Raw genomic sequence first — 24,369 nt, forward strand, 5'->3', positions numbered from 1 at the left:
TGACCAGATGGCAGGTATTTGGGTAATCACAAGACCCTGCTGCTTTACTAATGGGAGTTGTGGCGGAAAATGCATTTAATAGGGGTCCGCTTGTTAATAGTACTGGCTTGTCATCATTTAAATAGAATTCTGAATTAAGGGTTGTTCTCAAACCCAGGACTGATGTGCAGGAGTGGTGTACTAGTTTCTAAATATGTTCACTATAAATCTTTGTAGTTGCTGTCAATACATTTTGATATAACATGACGTTTCATAGGACATTTAAAAGAATTCCCACAAAGTCCTTTAACAGGGATTTTATTTCTTTTAAAATAATTCATACAAATGGATACAGTCACAAACATGATTTTTTTATTTTTTTTTTAAACCAAAAAAAAAAAAAAAAAATATTGCTAGCCTACCACTTTTACCAGGAGGGAACTGATGTAGGCAATGAAATGCTACCTTCCAGTAGCCTAGTGCTGTCTTTTACACATTACCACCAAAGATGTACAGGGAAACAGATGACAGAAGCATGGCGCCAGGTTTGTCTTTTCCCCTAAAATCTCTTTTGTAACACCTTAGTCCTTAAGATTGAAATTGAGAGAATCAATGCCTATATAGCTAATATATATATATATATATATATATATATATATATATATATATATATATATATATATATATATATATATTCATTTTTGTGTCTAAATGATTCTAAAAAAAATAAGACAAGCAGGTACAAAAACAATGCACTGTGTGGCATATAAAGAAAAATAAGTGGGGAAAAATTTAATTTCCTGAGAATTTGCAAAAATGCCTCTTTTTGGGCGTGTTTTTAATCATATAAAACAAATTTTTTTGTTGTTGTTGTTGCTGTCCTCAAAACCGTTTGATTGAATGCCTCCCTTTTTTTCTCTGTTTGACCATTAAGCAAACAAACCCTTTATAATGCTCTAAAAACTGTACACAGACATATTACATTCATGATATAATTAACTACTATAACTTCTCTTGCTTAACAAGGAACCCATAGGACACAGAAACAGTTAAATCAGTCCACTGGACAGGGACAAACTACAATTTATTACGCAGGAAAATATTTTTCTTCTTTTTTTTTTTTTCTTCTTCTCCCAAAAAACCCTCGTCTTCATGTTATTGGACCAGTTTCTAAAATCATAAATTGACTCCCATAAGTTCATTGTTTCACCACTGCTGTTTGAAATCCAGGTTGTCCCCCACCGTCTCTCCAATGGGGGAGTGTTCTGCACGTGACGGCTGGCTTCGCGGGCTACAATTGGTCGCTGGGGTGCTGCTCTCTGTCGGCTTCTGGCTTTCCGGTCTGGCCCGGGGAGGGAGCATGTGGGGGGTGGGCTACAGTGGGAAGGCCGTGTGATAAAGGCATGGCGCTGGGAACGATTCCTTCTACAGCTGAGGGGAGTCCGGCGGGGGCCAGACTCACAACACCGGGAGGGTACCTGAGCGAGAGGAAGCAAAGAGAGAGAACGTGAAATCAAGAACCTGCGGCTGCATGGTCATCTATCAGTCATCACTTACAGGCAGGCACAAAAGAATACTGTATCATACAAGGGTGGGGTTCATTATGAACTGATGATAATTGGATTACAAACTGCAGCTTGGAAATACCAGATCCATTCTAATCAAAACCCCAATTATGGTTGGAGCCCTCCCTTCTCCCAACCCTCATTCTTGATTAATACCCTCATCCCCTCTTGATCAAAATCCAATCAATGGCCCTTGTGGGGGACGGACAAGAACTGTTCTAGACATGAAGGTAGTTTTTTGTTTTTGTAAGTTAAATGTATTGGATAAAGGCTTTCTCTATTCAATTCTATTACTATGTTTGGGACTAGAGTTCTCTTACTAGCAAATGCTTCCTGTATTCCCCATTAAATGCCATTATCCTGGAGTAGAAGTTCCTAAATAAGATATATTGAAGATATTTCTAAATACTGTACATGTCAGTCTAAGAATTACACATTGCTTATAGTAAAAACTGACTATGTGTGTGTGTCTCTCATTTTTCATTCTAATTCCCAAGTTCACAAGTATTGCCTGGTCATTGACTTGTGTTGTTGATTTGACTAAATTGCGCTCTCTCCCTCTCTTAAAAGAAAGAAGACAGGAGCTCATTCTATGAAGAAGTGAGTGCCATCTCAGAGAGGTTTAGCTTTACAAATCGCTTATAATAAACCACTACTCTCTCCCTCGCCTCCCTTTCCCATTCCAGCATTACGTTCTCCCTGACAACTGGTAAAAAATGTTTGAAATCTAAGGAATTATGTTCAGAAAAAGAGATTCAGGTCAGGTGGAATTAAAACAAACAAACAAAAAAAAACGAAACCAGTCTTTTTATTTATTTATTTATTTTTATTTTTATTTTTTTTACCTTTCAGTATTCGGATTCAAACACACAAAATTCTGATGAGCTTTGATTAAATCCCAGCATGGTCGCTCATCCTTAAGTTTTGTACCACAGCTTGAATGTGACTACGGAATCAAATGGAAATAACAATATTTAAAAACTAACCTTACCAACCTTGTCAATACTTATAACTTGGAGCCAAAAGACTTGAAATTTATTTATTTATTTTTTATAAAGACTACATCTGCGTTACTGGGGTGGGATAGGGTGAAAAATCAGGGATGAGAGTTCGGAGTTAGACGAACAAACAAGGTCTAAACATTTGTAAATGTGGCGCACACATACAGTATAACCAGCATTTAGCTGCTGGTTTGGAGTTCAACCAGCGATGAGGAAATAGATGAGCAGTGATGGGTCAGATGTCCTACACTCTGGTAAATGTCCTAACACTCATGTTCTAAAACAAGTCTACTTCTTGTCTTGTAGCACAATTTTAGCATAACTTACTGTGAAGAAAAACATTTCTGGATGTACCAAATTTACACAGGAAAAAAAAAAAGAAATTAGGCCTAGCACTCTCATCCCTGCAATGCAACAAGCCTGCCTCTACATTTATACAGGGTGTTTCCAGGACCATATCTGAAGAGACTGCAAATCCATCAAAGTAGTGTTCTACAATCTAATGCTGGGGAATTGTGAGACAGGAGCCTGTTTTGTACAAAAAAAAAAAAAAAATACACAACTTTCTTTTGAGGATTAAGCATGTGTGACACATCTATAGCAATTTCTCATTTTTCATCTGCGAATTAATCTTGTTAAGAAATCTTCAAGGCGAGTATTTATCTTGGTTTCATGGTACAGAACAGGCAAGCCTGGTAAGTGTGAAAGGGTTAGAGCTATTGATGTTAACAGGCCTCTCTTAGCGTATCACACAGACCACGTTTTCTTGCAATATCAATTGTTTTATATCAAAATGTTCTTCAGGAGAGGGGGCTTGGTGTTGCGGTGCTTTTACCTTCATTTTTTTTGTAACTTATGTTTTCAGAAATATCTTCAATAAAATGGCTTACCAGACACATTATATTTACCAATTTGATACAAGACCATACATTTTATTGGGATTTCATTAGTATACAGTAGGGAGCTAAATACTTTCACATTTTATATACACTTAAATAATATTACAGGTACGATGTAAACTATTAGTAAATCCCAAACCACTGAGCAGCATTAGGATTGCCTGTATTTTGTCGGGGTGGGGGGTGCAGGGGGGCTATGACAATAATGAGACAAGTTACTAAACTGCAAACAAATCTCAAATTACTTCCAATCAAAAGTGGTAGGAGTGCCCCCCCCCCCCCCCCAAACAAAAGGAGAGGTATGGAAAAAGTAGATCTTGCATTTTAGCTTTAGAAGGATCTCCGTTCTGTCACAGACGCACAGTCCTGCTTTCAACTATACCTCCACTCTCTCTAAGGAGTGGAAAGCGCAGTGCTAAGCAGATGGTCCAGACCAGTGTATTTACCTGTATGCTCCATTGAGCTCTGGGTGTACAACTGCAGGATCCATGCTTGCCCAGTGCGTGGCTTGAGTCAGGAAATCTTTATTGACACAGTTTTTCAGGCTGTCTGGAATGCGACCTGATATCAAAAGAAAGAAAGGAAGAACAAAAAAGCAAATGTCATTACTATCTCACTTGAATCAACATACCTGTACAATCTGACATGTCGCTTTGTCAGAAAGGAGGACAAAAAAACAGGGGCAAGAACAGAAGTGTGCTTTGTTTCATGTGCCGCAGCGTCATCCAACAGGAAGATGCTCCCCTGAGAAATAACAGCTGCTGTCAGATGCACACAGGAAGAAACAGCCGTCGTCTCCAGCTGTTTATTGCATGGATCATTACGGACGGGTACCTGGGGACAGCAAAAAGTCACCAGAAATGCCACTTTCCATCTGCCTTGAGACTGCCTTGTAAGTGATGCAAAATCAGACGTTCATTTCCGTCAGCAGCAGATCCAGATCAAATCGATTTCAGCTGTGACTCTGTCAGCCCCAGTAAGGATGGCGGGCTGGCAGAATTCGTTGTCATATACTGGCACCAATGGTGGAATGACCTAATGAGCGTCCAATGCAAAGGATGCAAGAGGAGGGTTTCTTCTGGTTGCAGACTGGACTGGGCTGCTGCCAGTTTGATATTGGAACAAGATGAGATTGAGTTTAACAGCCTGGTTTCATGATGCACAAGGAAAATGTGGCAACCTGTCACATAGGGTGAAGGGCCTAGTGAGAAACAGCAGGGAAACAAACCTCACAGACTGTCTGCCAATCACATACCAAGTGCATTTTCAAAGTGTGTTGTAAATAAGCAAAACATTTAGAGACTAACAGGATCATGAAAAGCACTTCTTCCAATTCCCTCCAGTAATCAGTAATTGTGATCTGTGTATGGACACCCACCAGTCAACTACTGTATAAATCCATTGGAGCTCCGACTGACAACTGTGCCCGGTCATTGACGTCAATATCCGCTCATTTTGGGTGATGTTATTTTCTTAACATAAATGTAGAGTACTTCGGACATTAACCGGCCATTGTCAACAATTTCCAGTGAATCTTGTAAAGTTTGTAATCCATTGTAGTTCAGTCAGTATAGCTTATGGAAAGATTAAAAAAGCTATAAACAGCAACCACTAAACTACTATCTTCATTCCTAAGCCATGATCAGCAAGAACATTATCTCTGAAGAGTCATCCTTCTCGATTTGGATTACCGGTGAGACCAAGCATTGTTTTGTTTTTTTTTTCCCCCCAGTTATTTTCGGGATTAAAAATATACTTTTTGGAGGACTGGATATTTCGGGATGTTTAAACAACTGCTTTATACAGCATTTAGATTTCCTGGACTATTATTATTATTATTATTATTATTATTATTATTATTATTTCTCAATTGACTTATCTGCTAGTAATCTGCTATTACCGTTTTACTGGTTTTGTGTTTCAAAGCATATTCATGTTTTTGTTACTTTTCTCGTTCTTTTCATTCCGAGCATTTGCAAATATTGTGTAAATAAAACTTTTGTGTTTGACTCATTTTCCCATTTCATATTTGCTATTAAGCAGTTCTATTTTCAGTGAGATTGTATCTCTGTTCTTCTCTTATTTTCTCCTCGAGCTCTCTGCTGCCTGTCAATCACTCTATTCTCCTATCCTCTCTCGCTGACCTGGGAATCTCTGGCATGACTTTTACTGCACTTCAAAGGTAAGTATACACTTCAAAGCAAACAACAAATAGTAGGCATTTCTCACATTGTCTCGCTCTGTCACTCTCTCTCTCCAGTTCAAAACTAATCGATCGCCACTTGACAGTTCAGGCATAACTAATCAGGCAGGCACGACTGTTTTGGTCTAGCAAACATACGTTTACAATATGTCTGACTGTGTTTCATTGCCCGGTGGAGCATTCTCAAGAACAGCATTTCATTCCAAGGTAGATTTGTTTGGACACCCGACTGTGAATGTTGTTTTTTTTTTTTTTTTTTAGAAACACAAAACTTGGTACTTGCTGCTGTCCTCATCAAAAGTCGTGTTTCTGCAGCCATTCACATTGAGAATGGCGCTAGCATTAATCACAGTACAAGCCATTTTACTGCTTTGGAAGTGCGAGTGCAGCTGGGATACCTTGATAGCAGTGCTCCTGTATCATAAACTAGACGCATGTTCATAGATGGAGTTCGCTGAACGTAGGAGGATTCACTCCATGTCGGCACTTTGCACTCACCAGGCCCCTCCAATGTTTTTGGCATTTCTACACTAACAACACAAATGGACATGGGAGAAGGCATTTTGACGGAATTCCATCTACAGACAGAACACTTTCACCCATGCATATCAGTGAGTCTCAATGGGGCTAACGGACCACCTTGTAGTGTATAAACTATCCTTAAGAGTGCAGAAAATAAAAACCGTGTTCACAGTGCTGTATTGGGGCATAACCGTAGAACTGTATAAAAACAATATAGGCTTTATAATAACCACAGACACATGGACACACTGATGACGCTTCTCACATTTGTATTTGGCACAAATGCAGCTCCACAAATCGGGAGAATATATATTTTTTTTCCTCCATAATGAATTATAAAATTGAAATGCCAATCACATAAAAGTGCCTAATTTTGGTTTGAAACTAGAAAAATCAATGGCTACCATGCACAGACATGATGGATAATACTGTAAAGTGACTGCATCTGTACTTGTCACTTTTTTTTATAACTCCTTTGTGCAAACTCCATGGCCGAACATGTATTTAAGACAAATAAAACCGTGCTCAGTTCTGCTCAGTGTTGTAAAGGAGCAGGCTGGAAATGGCTCGCTCCGTGCTCTGCTCCAGCAACTACCCCGCTCCGCTCCCCTGCTCTATATACAAATGGATCGCTCCACTCACACTCACTGTATCCATCAGAATTAAAAAGCAATTTTGTAACAGATAAGACAAACTAATACAATGCAATCAAACAAACACTATTTGCCATAAAGCACTGCACAGCCTCTCTTACCAACACCTGTGCTATTAATGCAAGCTGCTCTGACGACCCTGCTGCTGCTGTAACTAACCTGTAACAGCCCTGCGGATCTCCCTTGCTGCCTCTTCCCTCATTTCGATGGAGGCTTGTTCACTGTACCACGCTGCGTGTGGAGTGCAGATCAGGTTTGGAGCGTCCTTCAGAGGACCTTGGCTAAAACTGAAGAGAGGAATAGAGAGGAATATGTAAGGTATACACCACAACGGGCTGTGCGGTTCCCATGATATATACCACGCCTGGGGTGGTGATAAGGCCAGAGGCGTAAGCCAAGGTCCTTTAACCACACCCGAAAGTGGTATATATCATCGGATCCGCACGTCCTGAAGTGGTTTATACTGCTTATAACATGGCTACCTGTCATTTGGAGGAAGAAAAACAATTACAATAATTTAAACACATTTTAAATTAAGACAAAACCATAAACGTTTATTGTGTATACATCTGCAGTGTAATATAGTCCCAAATTTAATTTAATTATATGTATTGTTCACTTATTAAAAAGAAAGTTTTTTGTAGTGTTTTTTTTTCTACTATTTCATTTACCGGTAGCTGTTATTCATCTACTGCTATGTGTCTACTATTGACAGTTGCTGGTGCACTTATTTATTTTTTTATTATTTTTTTTCACGATGACTGCTGTCTTCACTCGGAAAGTTGGTGTTCCCTATTAAAGGAAATAGGTGAAATGCCACTCATTTTTGGCAGTGGTTTTGTAACTAATAACAAATAAAATGGCAGTTTGTCATGGAATTTTGAATGTAGTGGTGCTTAGTGATTTATTCAGTGTGAAGCGGCTCATTAGTATACAAGCCGTGCTATACGCTATATATATATATATATATATATATATATATATATATATATATATATATATATATATATATAAAAACATTCACAACTAGAGAATTCATCTAAAAGATCACAAAGATTGGCAACAAAGTTATAATTAAAGTGAACTGTCTGTCCTTGCATTTAATGAAATAGCTTGTTGATTTGATATGCTTGTTGATTTGATATGATTTTTCTGGAGTTACATTTTTGGGGTTATTGTTAAACATTGCGTTGCATCGCAATTGGCATTGATATTTAACATTAGGTGTAGGGATCAATAATACTATAAGATGTGTCATCTTAAGAATGCAGGAAATGCAAAGTGAATATGAGAGTGCAAACAAACTGTTGTGCAAAGACATTCATCAGATTAAAACAGTCCGTCTGTTTTGTGAGAATGTGTTTCAAAACACTGCAGCCTTTTCTTTGCATGACCTGTGCCCAAACTATAGTCTGGCTGCCTGTACATACACAGAAGTTTGATTATCTAAAGGCACTTGGACACTGTATGTCTTCCTCAGACTGCTCAAAATCCCCTCCTATCTGCTCTCGCTCCCTCTTCTCTCTAATTTTATTACCACTGTGGCAATTTCAGCTGCGGTAGCAGTGTGCAAAACTGATTAGTGCAGTACCAATCACCACTGATGATTTGTCACAGGTCCAGTACATCTTATCTTGTGTATAAATGTCATCCTGTGCAAGGAACACACATGTAACTCAGGAATAGCGCAGTGGCAGGAAATACTGGGTCTGTGGTATTTACATACAGTATATCAACTGTCTTGTGATTCAGTTACAGTAACCAGTAGCATGTGAAATACAGAAATAGAACAGTGACAACTGTCTTCCAGGTACTGAAAACAACAAATGCGTTATAAACAAATAGCTTTAATAAAACCAAGAATTTCTCCGGCTCAAACAAGCGTTTACTTGCTGAGATATCAGAGGACAGGAAAAGACCCTACTCACTCCAGGTCACGTCAGTGTGAGAATGGGGCTGCTGGTCACATGCAAGTTAAAGGCAGAGCTGAACTGATCACCTGAAGGGCTCCGTTTCATGAACATCCAGCGCTGCCCCTCGTATCCTCCCCTCCTTCAGAGCCTGAGCCAGAGCCTTCTCATCAACCAGTCCTCCCCGAGCTGTGTTCACCAGGAATGCACCCTGCCGCATCTAGAGAGAGAGAGAGAGAGATTACAGAACCGAGCACAGCTACACTGCTTCCATACCAGCGATTTAATTTGCTATGAGGAGAGAGTCTGGATTTATACATTACATTCTATGGGACCACATGGACTTAATGAAACATCTCAATCCATATCTCTAAAATGTTAAAAGTTTTTAAAAATTGGATAATTCATCTTTGTATGCCAACTTGAATCTTCAGCAGTCTGGGGTTGAGAATTGCAGTCTAATGTCCTCTAATCTTTACTATTGAATAACTGTGTAAGTTAACTATGTAATGTGATCTGTTACGTATAGCAGAATATATGCCTATTTTAAAGTGTTTTAATATATCAATGTTTGAGTTTAATCACTGTATAATTACGCTATGTATATACCATACTAACAATTGATTCTAAAACGATTTCAGTTAATGAATGCTATGATTGGTGAAATGGTCCTCGTTAAGTTTAAATGTCTATGGCTATTTTTTAATTAATAATTATTATTGGGTTGAATGGTGTCCTTTTATAAAGCTGTTTACAATTGACAAATCACTGCAACACCTGATGACGTCAACACTATGTGTCGAAATGTGTTGTGTTTGTTTATGTGTTTTAATAATTAATATGATGCATGTAAATATTAGCGATCATCAAACAAAACACACATTATTATTTATTTCTTAGCAGACGCCCTTATCCAGGGCGACTCACAATTGTTAGAAGATATCACATTATTTTTACATACAATTAGCCATTTATACAGTTGGGTTTTTACTGGAGCAATCTAGTGGTGCTCAAGAGTACAGCAGCAGTGTCCCCCACCTGGGATTGAATCCACGACCCTCCGGTCAAGAGTCCAGAGCCCTAACCACTACTCTACACTGCTGCCCACATGGCTTACATGTCATTGCTGAAAACCATTTTTTTTAATGCTTTTTGAATGCCTTCAAGTATAATATATATATATATATATACAGTTCAGAACTATTTTTGTATGCAAATTACTATTACCTTTGTTTAACACAAGGGGGCAGTACTTCATACAAATAAGGCACACCTGACAAAAACAAACTCTGCATTGTACACCACTGTCAATAAGAACATAAGAAAGTTTACAAACGAGAGGAGGCCATTCGGCCCACCTTGCTCGTTTGGTTGTTAGTAGCTTATGGTTCCTAGAATCTCATCAAGCAGCTTCTTGAAGGATCCCAGGGTGTCAGCTTCAACAACATTACAGGGGAGTTGGTTCCAGACCATCACAATTCTCTGTGTAAAAAAGTGCCTCCTATTTTCTGTTCTGGATGCCCCTTGTGACCCCTGGTCCTTGTTTCTTTTTTCAGGTCGAAAAAGTCCCTTGGGTCGACATTGTCGATGCCTTTTAGAATTCTGAAAGCTTGAATCAGATTGCCGTGTAGTCTTCTTTGTTCAAGACTGAAATGATTCAATTATTTTAGCCTGCATATGACATGCCTTTTAAACCCGGAATAATTCTGGTCGCTCTTCTTGCACTCTTTCTAGAGGAGCAAGATCCTTTTTGTAGCAAGGTGACCAGAATTGAACAATATTCTAGGTGAGGTCTTACTAATGCATTGTAAAGTTTTAACATTACTTCCCTTGATTTAAATTCAACATTTTTCACTATGTATCCGACCATTTTGTTGGCCTTTTTTATAGCTTCCCCACATTGCCTAGATGAAGACATTTCTGAGTCAACATAAACTCCTAGATCGTTTTAATAGATTCCTTCTTCAATTTTTGTATCACCCATATGATATTTATAATGCCTGCATGCAGTACTTTACACTTTTCTTTATTTAATGTCATTTGCCATGTGTCTGCCCAGTTCTGAATGCTGTCTAGATCATTTTGAATGATCTTTGCTGCTGCAACAGTGTTTGCCACTCCTCCTATTTTTGTGTCATCTGCAAATGTAACAAGTTTGCTTACTATACCAGAATCTAAGTCATTAATGTACATTACGAAGAGCAGAGAACCCAATACTGATCCCTGTGGTATACCACTGATTACCTCGCTCCATTTTGAGGTTTCTCCTCTAATCAGTACTTTCTGTTTTCTACCTGTTAACCACTCCCTAATCCATGTGCATGCATTTCCTTGAATCCCTACTGCGTTCAGTTTGAGAATTAATTGTTTACGCAAGACTTTGTCAAAAGCTTTCTGGAAATCTAAATTGCTTTGCAATTATCCATTGTTAATGCTGCATCCTCAAAAAAATCAAGCAGGTTAGTTACACACTATCTCCCTTTCCTAAAACCATGCTGACTGTCTCCCAGGATACTGTTACCATATAGGTAATTTTCCATTTTGGATCTTATTATAGTTTCCATAAGTTTCCATATAATAGAAGTCAGGCTTTTGGTCTGTAGTTACCTGGTTTGGTTTTGTCTCCCTTTTTGTGGATAGGTATTATGTTTGCAATTCTCCAGTCTGTCGGTACAAACCCTGTCTCAAGAGACTGTTGCATGATCTTGGTTAGCGGTTTGCAAATAACTTCTTTCATTTCTTTGAGTACTATTAGAATGATCTCATCTGGCCCAGGGGATTTGTTTATTTTGAGAACTTTTACAACAAGCACCCTAATCTCAAATGCAGAGTTTTCCAAATCACACAGCATACAAAAAAGTGGCTTTCACCATCTGATCAGCCAGTAATTTCACCAGGCTGTGGATCGATTGTGGAGGCACTGCTCCTCCCACCTGTTTGATGGTGAAGTCGTTGATGAGGTGGTGGTTGTGTTCATTCAGACTGCAGTGCAGTGTCACGCAGTCACTATGAAACAGCAGGTCCTGCAAGGTGTTGACTCGCTGGAGGCCCAGCGCCCGCTCCATGCCATCGGAGAGGTACGGGTCATAGAAGATCACGTTGAAGCCAAACGCTTTGGCTCTCAGTGCGACCGCCTGCCCGACACGGCCTAGGACAAGAGGGGAACAATTAACATGCATGGATAACAGAAAACACACAGCGAGACTGTGCTTAGAGGGCACTCATAGATTCACTAATCATTAAAAACATAGAGATTGAAGAGATATGTGGAGAGGTGAGTCACTGTACAATGTGAAATGTCTAAATGCAGCCCAAGAGCCACTCATGGTCTGCCCCTACAGTACACTTAATCAGATTAATTTTTAACTCATTTTAATAGAATTGTCAAGGCCAGGGTTTAAATACAGTATCCTATAATTCTGGGCTTCTAGTTTTCTAAAATAGCAAACACTGTCTAATTAATTTTAGGGCCAAGTTGTTGGAGTTGTTATACACACACAACACACACACACACACACACACACACACACGCATTATAATCAATCACATTTATTTTGTATACCACCTTTCATGCCAAGGCATCCCAAAGCGCTTCATGACAAATAAATATACTATACAATAATATAGTATAATATACAATAAAATATCAAAAAAACATCCAAAAACAAATGGGACGTCATTAATATACATAATAAATATATATAAATATATTAAATATATATATATATAGCGCCAAGGGTTTCTGATAAAAAAAGACACTCCTTATAATTGTTTTTATATACCAACTTATACAGTGAAATACATGATACATGCTTACTTTAAAATTGCTTATCTGCTGCACAATGGAAAAGTTTCAGGAAGTTTTAGGTTATCTGAGGAACAACAAGAACCCTTTCCATGGTACTGTATTCCCTGTGCCAGTGAACAGGAACCTGCCTCTGCCTCCACGTTTAAATAAACATCCACACGTGGTGGAATGAACAAACAATAAGCTGTGGAACAGAGTTCAAGAGCACGACATGCCATCCGTACAGCTTCCAAAATACAGCTGGGAGGGGAGGGGAGGGCAGGGGAGGGGAGGGGAGGGGAGGGGAGGGGGGGATTGCAGAGCTTTGCATCTCCGCTGAATGAAAAACTGTGAGATTTGCATCGCAACTGAAAATAAGCAAGCCACAGGTGCTTAAATGCAGTGGTAGTCCTGACAGTAAAATGCTGTACTGTAATGTCATTTTAATTCAAAGGCAATTATACATAACACCACACGGCAGTTAAACTAGGCACCCTCACGAGACGATCGCTTCTCAAGTATACTATAGTAAAATAGGATTCTGCAGCCTTCAGTAAACATAATCATGATCATATAACAAGTTGCTTACCCACGAGGACTTGTTTTGATGTATTGTCCTCAGTGATTGAGCACCATTGACACTGTTGTATGCTGTATTTAAACTGTATTTTGCTAATTGTAATGTGACGTGGCCGAGGGCAGTGTAAATGATCAGGCTGGAGTCCTGATTTACAGTTTAAAACCGGTGTTGGTTTTATTTTTCTTACAGTGCGGTGGGGAAACAGCCGCTAATAAAACAAACAAACAAAATAAACATAGCTCTCAGTTGGCGCACTAACTAAACAATACTTTGTGAACTCATGACATCTAGTGGTCAACCCATTACACTGCAGGGAACAAAGCTTTCATTCTCAAACTAACATACTGATTCTGCACCACAGTAATCATATTGGTCCGCTTTTAAGAATCAACTGCTTATAAGAATCAAATCATTCGCTTAAGAATCGACAGCTTATAAAATCCGCAATCTCTGAGGATGATGCAAGCAGCGTTGAAACATTAGCACTTCTGTATGGACTATAATAACTGTCTCACATACATGGATTAATTAAAGTTACACTGCGAAGCTACCATGTGTGCTCTCACCTTCCATGCTTTTAATGGAGAGTCCATTTAGTGAAGTCATCGGTCTTAAGCAGCCTATTCTAATTCACTGTCCTGCTGTGACTGAGCACCTGCTACTGTTTGAAATGTACCTGCTGAACATATATTTACCTGCTGAATATATATATATATATATATATATATATATATATATATATATAGTGTAAACAATTTCAGTCAAAATACGATATCTGCCATGTAATCCAAATGCTAAAAACAGCTTTCATTTCAAAACGCGATCATCTGACATTTCCAGTTTTCATCAAACCGCAATATATCCCATCGGCCAATCAGCATCACGCTTGCATCACAATTGGCAGCGCACATTATTAGAGAGTGAAAACTAAAAAACCACCACCCTGAAAAACAAATACCTGATACACTGGGAGAGCCGAGTAAAATCACAGCATAAATTAGAGTGCTACCAGAGTTTAAACAGACCATACGCCCTGGCAGAATATCTGATCAGAGTTAAAGACCAAAAACAAAAACAACTACTGACCAAATACAGATTGAGCGACCACACATTAGCAATCAAAAAGGGTCGACACAGAGCCACGTGGAGACCCAGAGAGAGGAGACTGTGTGAGCACTGTGAGTTAGACCACATAGAGACAGAGCTCCACTTCCTACTGCACTGCCCCAAATACAAGCTGCTCAGGGACACATTCTTACCCAAATTCACGAGGCACATCAGTGACTTCACCCACCTCTCAGAAACTGAAAAACTACAAATATTTTTAGGAGAGGTGTTGATAACATGTGCACTAGCTGCTGAATATGTGACTGCCTGCCACAGTTTAAGAAAAACAAATTAACCTGCACTGAAAATGGTCTTTTCATTGTGTCTGTTTATACACTGTACCTGTCTGTTTGTAGGTTTATTTTGCTTTGGCAAAACTTGTTTATTCCTGTCATGCCAATAAAGCTTATTGAATTGAATTGAATTGAATTGAATTGAATTGAAAACTGGATCATGACCGGTCTGAATAAATCAGTCAAAATGAACAAATCTGATAAAATATCAGAGCCAGTGGTAACATGGCCTGTCGGTAGAAAAGGTAAGGCATCCAAGGATGCTCACAAGCGAGGGCAGAAGCGAGAGCGCCATTCTGAAATCCTGCGAGTGATCTGCAGCCTTCTGCTGATAAGAACTCTGACCTCTGTCATGCTGATAAGCATACACCGGCAGATCTAGTGCTGAATCAGGATACACTTTATGAGAAGGCAGACAGAGTTTCTCAGGATGAATCTCGTCCTCGTCTGCTCGCGATATGTAACAAGAAAAGGAAGCGTGTTGATCATGACATGAATTTACTCTGTGTTGCTGTAGTTACTTATTAGGCAAGCTGGTACATTGATTTGTATTCCTTGTTGTTGTTGATGCATTGTTTTTTGTATATCTGCACGTTCTTAAGTTGCACAGATGTGAACAGGCTCTGAAGATGATGTTTGGATAATAATTGACATGCTGTATATTCTGTATTAATTAATTCATATTAACGAATGCTTGATATGATGGAAACAAAGACATGATAGATGTAGGTGACTTTTGTGAAGCTGTTGGTAGAGATATGGATATGTAGAATTCTGTGCAAAAAGGACAGAATCTGGGATATGGAGCATTTTGCTTAAAAAATAAATGTCTTCATTTATTTTTTTAAAAACGTTTTGAGGTAGATTTATAATGTTTACACGTTTGTTTTATTGTTCTTACTCGCATAACATTAATAGTGAAAAAAGCAACCATTCTTGTCGCCAAGTATCTGAAATTAAAAAAATCAATTTGCTAAAAACAATGAAAATGGATACATAGCATTTTGGCATGAAGCTCTTCATATATACCTAAAGCCTAAACTGTTTAATTTCACCTACACTATTCATCATTTAATCCAGTTCCAGTCCAGTTGGCATCATTACCAGCAACAACAGTTTTAATATGCAAATCCCAAACGCAAAAAAAACAAAATTTTGCTTTTAAACGTTGCTTTCATTTCCTCTTCTGCATCACTTCTTCACTGATTTCTCTAATTCTCTTCCCCTTTTCTTTTCAGTGTGGTGAGCCAGGCTCCCCTTCTCTCTCACCAGCGTTACGGGTCTGCCTCAAAATCTGATTTCATATGATAGAAATATGCTACCTACGACTTCCTTCTTTTTCTGACAATTTGATAGTGTAGAAAAAAAAAAAAAAAAAAAACTCTGGTACCAAATGGCCAGAAAAGTTATTTTTCATGGTGTTAATTATTTTTTATGTCCCTGTTTGATAGCATGCAGCCCGCTCCCTTTATTTACTGTCTGCAGTAAACAGAATTTACTTCAAGGAAATTACTTTGTCAACCAAAACAATTTTATGTACCTAGATGTGAAATTACTTTGTTCATCCATTTGAAACAAGTAGCAAAATAAAAGCTTAACAGCTGTTAAGATTCAGCAAGGAGTGCACTTCTTATGATCTTTTTGCTAGAGAAAGGGAGGGGGCGAGAGAGAGAGAGAGAGAGAGAGAGAGAGAGAGGAGAGAGAGGAGAGAGAGAGAGAGGAGAGAGCGCTCTCTCAAACATCTTAATGGAAGGAGCAGTGAGGCTTCCAAAAGCGAGCAGCAGATCTATTGTAAAACACATCCATTTCATTTAATAGTCTGCAGGGCATTCCTGAAAAGAATGTCTCTGTAATCAAATAGAGGAGCATATGCCATGGAACTGATAATGGATTTGAAAGCTTGAGTAAGTAAACAGTGTCTTATCCTGCAGAAAGCCCCACTCATCCTCCTTGCAGCTCCACATATCTAGCAGTATTTCCACCAGATTATACAATTTCAGTGCCTTGCGTTTACCCCCACGGATCAAAAGTATCTGACTTGTGAAATTAGGACGAAACTATTTGAGGAGTAGATGTTTAAGTGAATTGTTGTTTTTTTTTTGTTACGAATGCTGTGTTTAGTACTGAAATCCTCCTGTTCTAGTTTTGGCAATGCAAAACTTCGGTATTTATGGTTGCTACATTACTGTACTGTGGAAGATAGTTCTCATTCAAATGTTCCATTTAGATTGAGCTTTTCAGCTGTATGCCGGTGTGGCCCATCGTTTGGGCATCATAATGTGACTTCAGATCAGAAGAATTTGGTTTGAGTTGTCTGTATACTACTCAGTCTGGAGAGGTCTAGGGTGAGAAAAGCAGAAAAGGCTGGCTAAATTACAGAGTTTATATAAATGGGTCTGGGGGGGGCCTGGCAACACGGTACTGCAATTACACGCTGTCTTATTCAGCATTACAATTACTGAGTAAAGACCCAAAGGTCCATTCGACTCATTAAAGCAAAGCATCAATACCTCTTACAGTAATTTAGTAATTTAAAAACGCTGATCACAAGGGCTCACAGTTCAGGTAAACAGTGACAGTAATTTGTGGTGTACAGTATGCATTCAATAACTGGACCATGCAAATCCCATAATACCAACAACACGTGTACGCATTCCATCAAAAATAAACAATTCAAATTAAAACTGACAAACAAGCGGGCATCAAAGCCCACTGAGGCTTTCGGCAGCCTGATTCTGGGTGCTTTAGCTCTGTTATAAAAAAAAAAGCCAAGTGTGGTTAGCACTTTACAGTCTGTGTGTCATTGAAAGACAATTCCATATGGCATGATATTCATTGTTTCCAGTTGAATTCCAATAACAATGTTATCAATTATAAATAATATTTTTGCAGCCATTTTTCCAATGCTTAGTCCTATGAATTGCAGCTGAAAGTACAAGGGATACCAAGGCTTGCTTCCAGCTGATGTCAAAAGTTATAATAAAAACAGGCCCACAGTAAATTGCAAGCAAAGACAGTTGTTGGTTATTAGCACTGAAATACATCTCCTCCCTTTCTTTTGCTATTAAGCCACAAGGGCATGCTACTGCAGAGTTTCACTGTTTATCTCACCTATCGTCATCGGCACACCATTTCCAAACAGCTAAAAGCCAAAAACATACTGCAAGTATGTTTAATAAAATATTAGAAACAATCTGAATGAGGGGTTAACCACTTACTCATCGCCTCACATGTTGTGTCAAACAGATTAAAACTAGGGAGCCATTTAGAGCTTATCTATTGAAGGGCTGCACACCCCACCCTCCTCTTACATACCTAAATGATGCATTTCTTTCTAACAATGCAGTTCATAATCTCTTACCTCTTAACTTGACCAATTCCCTCGGCTCAGTCATACAGCTCCACATACAAGTGGGAGAAACACGTTTTGTTAAGAATATCGTTCACTAAGCAAAGCTGTAGTCAGGTTGGATTCTGCTGCACTCGAGTAACGCCTCTCCTGTTTTCTAGTTTTTTTTTTTCACTTTTCTCTCACGTAGAATCATACGAAGCCCGGGAGGAACACGAGAGAAAAAAAAAAAAAAAGATAGATCTTGTGTGCTCGTCTTAGTATCTCTTGGCCACGAGATAAAATAGCTACATATGTGTTTCTCTCATGTCCCTCCCAGGCTCCGAAGCATCAATTCAGTGTGACAGTGAACATTTATTAAAAAAAACAAACAAACTATGTATAAACAATCCATACTGGTATGATCTACATCCCCCTTTCTACAAACCATATCCAAATAAATAAATCAATAAAAAAGATCAAGCATTTATTAAACAAAAGCTTAAGGTGCCTATGGTAAAATGCACTCTGTAGTGCACAGAGGATATCGAGCCTCAGGGTATTGTAATCCGTATCCCTGCAGCTGCTGTGACTGACCCAGGCCGATGATCCCGAGCGTCTCTCCTCGGATGCGCGCGGCCCCCGACGCCACCTCCCGGATCTGCTCCACGCTCTGCACCCGTGTGCCCTCCCGCAGCGCCTGGTGCAGCCAGGTGGTCCGTCTGTACAGGTTCAGGATGTGACATATCGTCGAGTCAGCCGTCTCCTCCACGGAGGCAGCAGGCATGTTGCATACCGCAATCCCTGCGATACACACAGGATTGTTCATTTAACAGTATAAAGAATCAAATTATTTTTTTTCAATTCAATTTCATTTCATATAGACCTCAGCTATAACAATTGGCTGATAAAACTGAACAGTGCAGAATGCCTAAATCTCGTTTTAAAAAAAAACTTGAAATACTGGGCAGGGTCTTGTGCCTCTAGCATTAAGGCTGAAGTTCAGGGCCCCTAATTATTGCTAGAATTAAACTTCTACACACCACTTAGAATAATGAAGGGCACTGCTACTCTGAAGTTGGCGAAAATAGACCCCATTTGTTTTTAAAGACTCAGACAGTGTGCTTTTTAAAATCTACAGGAGAACTGTTACTATCCAAAAGCGACAGCCCCTATTCATGAAGCTTTAACTGAAATTATTTAAATGGATTTAAATAAAGTCTGAACATAATTTCTTTAACAGTCAAGAAATGTTTCATCATCTTTCAAATCCATCATGTTGCATGTTAAAGCTGTGTGAAGAGGGCCCCAAATGGCAAAGTCCTATGGCACATTGTACTTATGTACAAGCAGTTTAGTGCAGAGAATTCAACTTACAATGAAAAAAATCATTGTGCTAATCACAAAGGAATGTGCAGCAGCCTGTAAACTACAAGGTGTTTAGGCAGCAGCAGGTAACAATGTATTCAAATGCACTGGTTCCTGATAATTTAAAAAACAAGTACTACATTGACTGGGTGCAGGACTAGTGTGAGTTTACAACTCAGAATGGTAAGTAAGGTGCCCTACTATATATAGCTGTAATTGAGCCTCAACACTAGATGCTTCATGAGGAATGTAGGAATAGCAGAACGATTCCGATTCCAGAATCTGTTCAAAACAGTCTAAATAAAATATAAAAGCTGAATAAACATTTTCACAGATTTTATATAAAGACAAAAATACATGCATTGTTAGATATGTTGTTTAAATAATATTGGTACACAAAGGGCCCTATTTGGAAGTGATTTTTTTTAAAATTCCTAAAAACCCCACCCTACTGGAAGGATTCTGGATGGTTATGGACATTCCAAAGGCGATTTTGTATGCGCCTACGCATGTGATTATGTCTTGGTAATGTAGTTCAATTGCACCTGGAATGAGGCTTAATCTGCAAAATAGGTGTCCAGTTAAATATTAGAAGAAAAAAACAACACAAAATATCACCAGTGCAGTAAATAAAGTCTGTTTTTAAGCATTTGGTTCAGTTCCTTTACCTGTGCCAGCAGCAGTGTCCCAATAAAAATAAAAAAAACAGAACCTGACACACTGGAAATGCCTGAAGAAGGGAACTCATGATACACTACACGTACATCCATACTGGGAATGCTCTAAGCTGACATCAGGTCGGGAGGATTTTAATATCATGAGTGAGATGATCTTGAGTACAACTAATGCCAAAAGTTTTGCATCACCCTATACAATTAACTGATTTTGCTTCATAAAGTCAAATGAAACATGCAGAATAATTTTACGTTAACATATTGAATTACATACTGCTTTGTAGTTTTCCCCACATACTGACTAAAATTGAAAAATGTGACATTTCAAAATCTAACATGAACTATTGTACTACTATTATGCCTTCCGATAAACTTTTGCGATATTATTTTGTAGTTTCTTTGACTACATGATGTTAAATAAAAGATACAAATTATGTTCATAGTTTTTTTTTGTTTTGTTTTTTTTAATTCTGTCCCAATTCTAAAGTTCTAGGTGATGCAAAAATGTTGGCCATAGCTGTAGTTGTGTGTGTATATATATATATATATATATATATATATATATATATATATATATATATATATATAAAAATCAGGCAAAATAATTTTCAAACATTTCATACATGGTGTTTAAATGTCTAACAGGAACTTTGAAACAAACAAAATCTGCTTTCTTCTTGATTGTATTAAAATATATTTCTTGTTTTCAGTACATTAGTATTATTATTGTTTTGTTCAGCTTGCTGGTCACTCAGATTAGACATATGAAAGTGACCTTCAGAGGAGGTGCTGACCTATTCTGGCCAGCGGAGCAGTGCTGGGCTCACACCACACAACACAGGGTTAAGTTGTGGTGGTAAGCCAGTGTCAAGAAGCCAGTGGAGCAAACTGTGTTGAAATAACAATAATAATAATAATAATAATAATAATAATAATAATAATAATAATAATAATAATAATAATAAGAATAAGAATAATAATAATGCACTTTTTTTTTTGTCAAAGGGTGTTGTGCTTACCTAAGTCTCCAGCAGACTTGATGTCGATGTTATCAAACCCACTGCCGATTCGGACTATTATTCTAAGTGCTTTGAATTTTTCCAAGTCTTCCCGTGTTAATGTGATGGTGTGATACATTAAAGCCCCCACTGCTTCATTCAGTACCTGACAAAAAAATAATTACATATATACTGTTATTCACAAAACCTGTTGAAATAAGACATTATTCTTATTACAAATACCTGTTGTGGGCTGAATTGAAAATTAATTTCTTCAGATCTCAGAGGAAGTGCATACGATATTCAGGTGTTATTCTTGGGGTATTCAGTTAGAATTCATTTTGAATCTGCCACCAATATTTTAAACCTGGTGTAGACTAGACTCCATGTCCAGAGCTATCCATGGCTTCTTTACAGTAAGAACAGAAACTAAGCTGTTCCCTACTGTCAGAACCAATTCACACAAACATGTCTCACTGCATATAAAAAGCGCATTACGACCTATGTCTGTATTTCAATCTTGAAAGTCTGATTCAACATTTAAATCCCCTGAGCTTCATCTCTCGAGATTAATTCAAAACACCTTTACTGAGTCCAATACCAGGTACAGCAGTCTTCCATTATTCTCATAGCAAAACACATTGTCCAGAGAGTAAAAAAAAAACAAACAAACAAACAAAAAAAGGTAAAGCTAAAGCCCAGGACAAAATTATTATCATAATGGAAGAACTCTACACAAAAGCTTGTTAAATATGCAGTGTGTGTATAGGGGTGTTGCATGAGCCAAAACTTGTTAATTAGCAAGTGTCGGGTACAAGCAATATCTATCTATCTATCTATCTATCTATCTATATATATATATATATATATATATATATATATATATATATATATATATATATATATATATATATATATATATATTCAAACACAACTTGGTTTTAAAATATTCTCTTTTGCACAGTAAGTTTTTTTTGTTTTTAGATGCCTGATGCATGAATTGTATCTTTTTTGAAGAGGTGCGATCTGTTATATAAACAGACACCGACCACTTCTCACCTAACTGTAGCAGACACTCAGAAATTGACAGCATGTTTAATTTTAAAAAAGCGGTCTTCTGAACGGCTTGCATTTCATTTTGACTGCATTTAATTTAGCACCCACTCAGTCGTAGGTGTTTGCCCGTACCATCTGCTGCCAAGGTACAGAAAGGTAATGTCATTTCAGTTTTGTGTTACTCTACATCTGGAGGAGATGGTGCTGGTGTATATAGTCACATACTGTAGTTTAATATTTGTCACCTGTTCTTAACAAGTTAACATTACAATATGGTTCCACTGTAAAAACTGTTATTTTAGAAGTGTGTATTTCAATGGAAGACAATGTATTTCCCATAATAATGCAGTATTTGTAAAATAACAATAAACCACACTTATAATAAACAAAACTGTTCTGCACATGCCAGCAACTGCTTCAGTGGACCCTCACCTATGCCTGGCAAACTAACTGCATCTCCCAAGGCATTTTTATAACGGCTGCTAAATACTCCATTGTAAAAACAAGAACTGTAATGTAAAAATCCATGCTCAGCACTGTATTAATGTGGCAATACTGTTCTTTATTATATATATATATATATACAGACGTGCTCAAATTTGTTGGTACCCTTACAGCTCATTGAAATAATGCTTTATTTCTCCTGAAAAGTGATGAAATTAAAAGCTATTTTATCATGTATACTTGCATGCCTTTGGTGTGTCATAGAATAAAGCAAAGAAGCTGTGAAAAGAGATGAATTATTGCTTATTCTACAAAGATATTCTAAAATGGCCTGGTCACATTTGTTGGTACCCCTTAGAAAAGATAATAAATAATTGGATTATAGTGATATGTCAAACTAATTAGTTTCTTTAATTAGTATCACACATGTCTCCAATCTTGTAATCAGTCATTCAGCCTATTTAAATGGAGAAAAGTAGTCACTGTGCTGTTTGGTATCATTGTGTGCACCACATTGAACATGGACCAGAGAAAGCAAAGGAGAGAGTTGTCTGAGGAGATCAGAAAGAAAATAGTAGACAAGCATGGTAAAGGTAAAGGCTACAAGACCATCTCCAAGCAGCTTGATGTTCCTGTGACAACAGTTGCAAATATTATTAAGAAGTTTAAGGTCCATGGAACTGTAGCCAACCACCCTGGGCGCGGCCGCAAGAGGAAAATCGACCCCAGATTGAACAGAAGGATAGTGCGAATGGTAGAAAAAGAACCAAGGATAACTGCCAAAAAGATACAAGCTGAACTCCAAGGTGAAGGTACGTCAGTTTCTGATCGCACCATCCGTCGCTTTTTGAGCGAAAGTGGGCTCCATGGAAGAAGACCCAGGAGGACTCCACTTTTGAAAGAAAAACATAAAAAGACAGACTGGAATTTGCTAAAATGCATACTGACAAGCCACAATCCTTCTGGGAGAATGTCTTTTGGACAGATGAGTCAAAACTGGAGCTTTTTGGCAAGTCACATCAGCTCTATGTTCACAGACGAAAAAATGAAGCTTTCAAAGAAAAGAACACTATACCTACAGTGAGACATGGAGGAGGCTCGGTTATGTTTTGGGGCTGCTTTGCTGCGCCTGGCACAGGGTGCCTTGAATCTGTGCAGGGCACAATGAAATCTCAAGACTATCAAGGCATTCTGGAGCGAAACGTACTGCCCAGTGTCAGAAAGCTCTGTCTCAGTCGCAGGTCATGGGTCCTCCAACAGGATAATGACCCAAAACACACAGCTAAAAGCACCCAATAATGGATAAGAACAAAACATTGGACTATTCTGAAGTGGCCTTCTATGAGTCCTGATCTGAATCCTATCGAACATCTATGGAAAGAGCTGAAACTTGCAGTCTGGAGAAGGCACCCATCAAACCTGAGACAGCTGGAGCAGTTTGCTCAGGAAGAGTGGGCCAAACTACCTGTTAACAGGTGCAGAAGTCTCATTGAGAGCTACAGAAAACGTTTGATTGCAGTGATTGCTTCTAAAGATTGTGCAACAAAATATTAGGTTAGCGGTCCCATCATTTTTGTCCATGCCATTTTCATTTGTTTTATTATTTACAATATTATGTTGAATAAAAAATCAAAAGCAAAGTCTGATTTCTATTAAATATGGAATAAACAATGGTGGATGCCAATTAGTTTTGTCAGTTTCAAGTTATTTCAGAGAAAATTATGCATTCTTCATTTTTTGTGGAGGGGTACCAACAAATTTGAGCACGTCTGTATATATATATATATATATATATATATATATATATATATATATATATATATATATATATATATATGTGCAGATACTGTAGAGACACCAGGTTTCCAATTACAGCAGAGAAACACATTTGCAGGTAATTTGACTAGATTAGAATTTGGAATTTGAACCTTTTATAATTGTGATTGTCAACCAAAGGGCATTACAAATCTAAAGTATCGCTTTCTGCTAGAACTCTCCTGCA

The 24,369-nt window shown here is 38.1% G+C and overlaps 1 protein-coding gene across 8 annotated transcripts in view; it reads right to left on the minus strand.

The window, feature by feature from the left end:
- Window positions 1-281: 281 nt before the first annotated feature.
- Window positions 282-24,369, minus strand: part of LOC117421205 (C-terminal-binding protein 1) — a 173,980-nt gene continuing 149,892 nt past the window's right edge. For 7 of the 8 annotated variants that reach the window (XM_059034328.1, XM_034035299.3, XM_059034311.1 and 4 more), the window contains 7 exons: window positions 20,889-21,033; window positions 18,425-18,631; window positions 11,666-11,880; window positions 8,822-8,952; window positions 6,982-7,109; window positions 3,891-4,005; window positions 282-1,457 (listed from right to left, as the gene is read on the minus strand). In XM_059034328.1, the coding sequence (XP_058890311.1) occupies window positions 1,271-1,457; window positions 3,891-4,005; window positions 6,982-7,109; window positions 8,822-8,952; window positions 11,666-11,880; window positions 18,425-18,631; window positions 20,889-21,033 (1,128 nt within the window). In that variant the 3' untranslated portion in view covers window positions 282-1,270. Of the gene's footprint in view, window positions 1,458-2,389; window positions 2,491-3,890; window positions 4,006-6,981; window positions 7,110-8,821; window positions 8,953-11,665; window positions 11,881-18,424; window positions 18,632-20,888; window positions 21,034-24,369 lie in introns of all 8 variants that reach the window. The other variant, XM_034035306.3, reaches the window with a different exon arrangement.

Source organism: Acipenser ruthenus, chromosome 1, assembly GCF_902713425.1.
Source record: "Acipenser ruthenus chromosome 1, fAciRut3.2 maternal haplotype, whole genome shotgun sequence".
Lineage (NCBI taxonomy): Eukaryota > Metazoa > Chordata > Actinopteri > Acipenseriformes > Acipenseridae > Acipenser > Acipenser ruthenus.